Raw genomic sequence first — 6,000 nt, 5'->3', positions numbered from 1 at the left:
CAGTCACGGTTGCCACGGTGCCCAATTGGCCCCGTCCATGGACACCGGCTGAAACGCGTTGACGGATTGCTCCTTGGGAGTACTTAAATGCGGTCCTTTGAGCCGTTAGTTGTCAGAGCGTATGCAAGAATCCTGTTAAACTCTGAGTGAAATACCTAGTTCTGTGAATTTGCCCGTGTTTGATCCTATTTTATTTTTGGCCTGATCTGTTTGATTTTGACAACTCTTTTGTTCGGATTTCAATCCACTTCCGCGACCATCGATCCCCGGATCGAGTGTGCGCGCATTCCTCCTCTCCCTAATAAACTGTGAGGACGTTACGCGATTGGGTTCTCCATTCCTGCTTCCTGTCCTGATCCGTGACATAAACTGAGAGAAACATAACGCAAGTGGGTCCTGTCTCCGTTCTGGTCTTGACAGTAATAAGTGGATGATTAAAAAATAAAGGTAATATGGCTGGAAAACGCATGCAATAGTGACAACATACTTATTGAAATATTGCACATTTTAATAATCGAACGACACAACAAATTTGTTTACTTTGCATAAAATCGACTCCACGGCACTGAAGAAATACAAAAACCACGGAAAATGCATTTAAAAACACCAGGTTTATTTTATATAAAGGATTATGAATTATAATGGATGTATATACCTCCATATAATGTACATAGCATGTTCTAGTATAGTATAGGGTTGGCTCCCAAAAGCTATAATTGTCAGGACCAGAAGGAAACAGGACCCACTTGCGTGATGTTTTATTGAAAGAGAGAGGAAGGGCTGCGCCCACGATCCGGTGTTTGCTGGATGAGGGAAGCAAGTCACTCTTGTACTCGGATTGTGATCTGAACGCGGAAGTGGATCTTCTGTAGGGGCGGAAAACTGGTCGATAGCCGGGACTGGGAGAGCAAGATGTGATCGGGGTCGGAAACAAGTCGTATGCCAGAACGGGAGAGTAGAACAAAATGGGGTCGTAAGCCAGGACAGGAGAGCAGACGTGGTCAGCATCCAAACAGGTCGTAGCCGAAGACAAACGGGAGCAAAAACGGGACAGGCGAGAGTCAGGGTCAAAAAAGGCTAGCCTAGTATTCACTGAGATTCGCAGACGGACTGACCACAGGGGATTGACCCAAACAGGTCATAGGTGGAGACAAATGGAAGCAAAAACGAGACAGGCGAGAGTCAGGGTCAAAAAAAGGCTAGCCTAGTATACGCGGAGATTCGCAGACGGACTGACCACAGGGGATTGACCCAAACAGGTCATAGCCGGAGACAAACAGGAGCAAAACGGGACAGGCGAGAGTCAGGGTCAAAAAAGGCTAGCCTAGGATTCACGGAGAGTTGTAGACGGACTGGCAACAGGAGATTGACCCAAACAGGTCATAACCTGAGACAAACGAGAGCAAAAACGGGACAGGTGAGAGTCAGGGTAAAAAAAAGGCTTGCCTAACGTTCACTTAGAATCGCAGACGGACTGACCACAGGGTACTGACCCAAACAGGTCATAGCCGGAGACAAACTGGAGCAAAAATGGGACAGGTGAGAGTCGGGGTCGAAAAAGGCTTGCCTAGTGTTTACTGAGGTTCGCAGACAGACTGACAAAAGGGGACCGACAGGACTGCGTAAAATACTGACAGGGAGCCAATCAGAACCCGTGGCGGTTGAGTCACATCAGTAATCATGACAATAATAAATATATCACAACCTGGGGGAAATACAAGCTCCCAAATATTTACTTTTCAATGATCTCTCTGAGTGAAAGTACACAAAAACATGAAAATATAGATATAAAATATAGATCTTGTTGATGTACCTGCATGTCATGGCGGTTAAAAACGGAAACAAAGAAACCATCTCCATCAACAACATTTGATTCACGTGCTCCTTTGTTTGGAATGTTATACCGCGTCATTTCCTGCAGGGGGCAGCGTTTCACCCATCTTTAACGCGAAAACAAAGGGGACAAAAATAAACCTCAATCAGTGTTCTATTGTACTAACACGTACTTCTATTTTACTGCCAACTATAATTATTTTAAACCACAACGCCAAGGCTTTAAAAAGCCGAAGACGAGGAAACCACAACCGAACAAAGAAAGAACAGCGCCGCGGACCCTTTAAGACCATTTTGGAATAATTAACGAAGTGAAGCTGTAAACACCGCCGAAGCCGAACTGCGTGGCGGACGCCAGCATCCTCCGGACCCGACGAGAGCTCCGTGGCAGGCGGTCGTGTTTTTCCCTTCCGCCCTCCTTCTCTCCGCTCCACCTGCTCACTCCTCTCCATCCTATGCGGTCCCCGGGTCCGAAGCGACGGCACTGCGGTCCCGTTTGAAGGGTGCCATGGCTCGGAAGACGGACGTTCCATCCGCCTACTACGGTCGGTGGTTTGTTGTTGTTAACGACTACATCTTTGTTCTTTTTTTCGTCTGCTAAAAAAGATAACGGGCCTCTTCGGAACCGCTCGGTGGTCCAGTAAAGGAATGTTAGCTAATTAAAAAAAAGACAAGTTAATATATATTATTTTTGAAGAAGAAAGAAAAATAAATGTATCAGTGATTTCGGAGTAGCACTTTCGAGTTTTCAACATAAAATGGCTACTCTCGTCTTTTTTACGTATGTCGTGTGTTTACGTTATCTTATTCCTTTATTATTATATATTTGACGTCGTCACCAATCGTTGGTTTTGATGATGGATACATAAAGGTGATGTTAATGACGTGTGGCCCCTTGCAAGTGTAGAAGCTCAATGTGAAGGAAGTTCCTCCATCTAAAAACTCACTTGGTGTTATTGTGAGTTTCTGACTTCAACGCAAAGGATTCAATGAGTAAGTTATTTTCTTTTAAACACGATTATACTGCTGATATCCCAAAGAGACAGTGCGTGAAATATAGTGGTACAAAAACAATATTTCATTCTGTTGCATACTAGGGCTCCATGCCCTTCCAAACTGTGGTATTTTCCCTTACAAAATACTAAATAATCTTACACCATATTTTTTTTCAAACGTGTATATTTATGTTGTTTAACATGTTATATTGTACATGTCTTTCTTTATATCATATCCCAATCCTTTACCGCAGGAGTCGGCAACCTTTTCGACACAAAGAGCCATGAAACCACACTATTTTTATTTTTTTTTTTTTTTTATTTTTATTTTTAGAGAGCCATGCTAATATATTTTAAGACAAAATTCAATACAACCTCAAACCAGCTCTCCAGACAAAAGGTCATTCTTCAGGGTATTTTATTTTCTGTGTGTGACGTTTGATCATTTGATAAAATGTATGAAATAATAATGTTACCTACTATAAATTTACCACTTAACATTTATCTCCGTCCCAGTGTTCATTTTACCTCTGAAAAGTGATGAGTCCCGGGGACTCGCATGCTCAAAAAAATCTATGGGTCCCAACAGAGATCTATGGCTCCCCAAAATTTTGTGTTATCCAGGTTGAAATTGTAAATCGGTGACAAATATATAATAAAAATCTATATATTCATTCAGTTTTAATCATCAAATTATTAATTTATTCTCTGCATCAAATTATTGTTGGTAATATACCGATTAAAGGGATCACCACAAACCTTTCTTTTTTTTCATTTTCTCCTTTTATACTTGCTTTTTTTCTTAACTTCTTTATACAACATCATCATTCGTAATATAATGCATCAAAGCGAGTGAGCCATTGGAGAGCCGGCTCTCTTGAATGAGTTGAGCCGAAAAAGCCGGTTCTCTAAAAAGAGACGGACTTTTCACCACACAGGGTTGTGTAGGGTTACTTTAACTTGATTACTTTTCATTACCTTTGGATTACTCCAATACCAAATATGCTAATAAAAGACAAAATAAACTAAATATGAATCAAATGATGACTCACAACACGTGGTAAGCTTTCTCTCCTGGCTTTGATCTCTTTGATCTCCGGCATAACGAACATAAAATGCGACAGAAACAAAATGAAAATCAATCCAAACAGCTTGCCAACATCATTTTTGCCGTTCCGTGTATTCCGTTACTCCCCAAGCCTGCACAAAATTGAGTAATTTTATTCCTATTTAGTTTATTTTGTCTTTTATTAGCATATTTGGTATTGGAGTAATCCAAAAGTAATTGAAAGTAATCAAGTTAAAGTAACCCTACCCAACTCTGCCTACTGCTCACCCAATCAAATTGCTTTGGGTCTTTTACTAGTGTTTACATTTTGTTATTTGGGTTTTATTTATATAGTGTCTTAACAGTGAGCATACATTGTTTTAATGAGCTTTCATGTACAGCTGTGGCCTCAAACTTTCGGCCCGTGGCCCCCCGGAACAATATGAAGGCTTAATGTTTGTGCGGCCCGTTCGAGTTTGATATGGATGCTACATTTGTGCTTATTAGTTAGGCAGCGCTCGAAATGTACAGACTAATGTTTGAGATCGGTGTAAGTTACCCTACTATATGATTGGCTAGCTACTTCCTGGTTGGACTCACGGTAGTGCGTTCACAACACAGACTATACATTAGCTGAAGCTACTGATCATCGTTTTCAAAACTGATGGCAGAATATTTCATTGAAGTTGAAATGTGAACGAGAGGCTGATGGGGTGAACTGAAGCTTAAACGACATTGGATGTATCTTTCGTGTAACTTTCTGTGATTTTCTTCTTTTTGAAAACCCAATATGGCCCAACATCAGGCAGACCCTAGTTCCTTCGGCACCCAAGTAAATTGAGTTTGAGACCACTGATGTACAGGATTCCATAGAGCATAGAGCCAAAACTGGGTCTATTGCACCGTGACTGTAAATTGTAGTCAAAACTTGTCTCTATATATATACTGGACCACACCTTTGGTGTTCACATCAATTAGCTTAGCTAATGCTGTAAATAGAACGACAAAACCTGCATGATTTCAATTTTGTACCTGAGGCAGATGTTCTCATGAAAAGAGCCATAGGTTCCTGAACCCTGCTTTACTGTATTCGTATCAGAGATTTTAATGTTTAATGTGTACATGCATGGCGTGGTGAGAGAGGTGAATGCAAGAGGTGTAGAGATGATGGATAACAGTGGAACGGTGTGGGAGGTAAGTCAGTTGTTGTTTGCAGATGACACAGTGCTTGTGGCTAATTCTGAGGAAACATTGAGAAAATTGGTCATGGAGTTTGGAAGAGAATGTGATAGGCGTAATTTAGTTGTGAATGTTGGGAAGAGTAAGGTGATGAAGTGTTCACGTGATGGAGTGGGCATGGCGGTAGAAATAAGGTTGCATGGACAGATGCTGGAAGAAGTTAAAAGCTTTAGGTACTTTGGTTGTGATGTGGCTCTAGTTGGTGGAATGGAGTGCGAGGTATTGCATAGAGTGAATCAAGGAAGCAAGGTATTGGGTGATCTGAGGAGAGTATGAGTATGGATGTTAAGAGGGGACTGTATGAGAGTCTGATTTTGCCGACTGTGTTGTATGGTGCAGAGACTTGGAGCCTGAATGCAGATTTGAGAAGGAAATGAAATGTTTATGAAATGAAGTGTTTGAGGAGTATGTTAGGAGCGACAAGATTAGATAGATTGAGAAATGAAATTGTGAGAGACAGAACTGGAGTAGTAGCGGAACTGAGCAGGCGTGTGGATAAGGGAGTACTCGGTTGGTTTGAACACATGGAGAGGATGGATGAGGAGTCAATGTTAAGGAGGATCTACAGAGCAGAAGTCAATGGAAGGAGACCAAGAGGAAGACCGTGATTGACGTGGATGAATGGTGTTATGAGTGCACTGCAGGAACGAGGTCTAAATCTAGTGGAAGCTAGAGCTCTTGTTGGTGAGAGGAATGAGTGGAGAGGTGTTGTAAAATAATAGTTGGATGTTTAGACGCGTTATAAGGGATGGGCAGGGCCACCCGTATGATGCGGCAGGGGTAAACCAGCGAAAGCTGTCGGGCCCTGCTGTTGAACAGAAGAGTGTGTTGTGTCACCTTGACCCGAGTGACATGGCCGCTTTCTGGTGTCCCGTTTCATCTGGA

The 6,000-nt window shown here is 42.0% G+C and overlaps 1 protein-coding gene across 2 annotated transcripts in view; it reads left to right on the top strand.

The window, feature by feature from the left end:
- The first annotated feature begins 1,944 nt into the window (after positions 1-1,944).
- Positions 1,945-6,000, top strand: part of LOC148355960 (choline transporter-like protein 5) — a 55,217-nt gene continuing 51,161 nt past the window's right edge. Inside the window, exon 1 of one of the 2 annotated variants that reach the window (XM_088349389.1) lies at positions 1,945-2,378. In XM_088349389.1, the coding sequence (XP_088205515.1) occupies positions 2,342-2,378 (37 nt within the window). In that variant the 5' untranslated portion in view covers positions 1,945-2,341. Of the gene's footprint in view, positions 2,379-2,736; positions 2,827-6,000 lie in introns of those variants that run through there. The other variant, XM_088349390.1, reaches the window with a different exon arrangement.

Source organism: Urocampus carinirostris, chromosome 12 (assembly GCF_059441175.1).
Source record: "Urocampus carinirostris isolate Australia breed hairy pipefish chromosome 12, RoL_Ucar_1.0, whole genome shotgun sequence".
NCBI classification, from domain to species: Eukaryota; Metazoa; Chordata; class Actinopteri; order Syngnathiformes; family Syngnathidae; genus Urocampus; species Urocampus carinirostris.
Note: the sequence above shows the minus strand (reverse complement) of the source record. Positions and strands in the feature narration are given on the sequence as shown.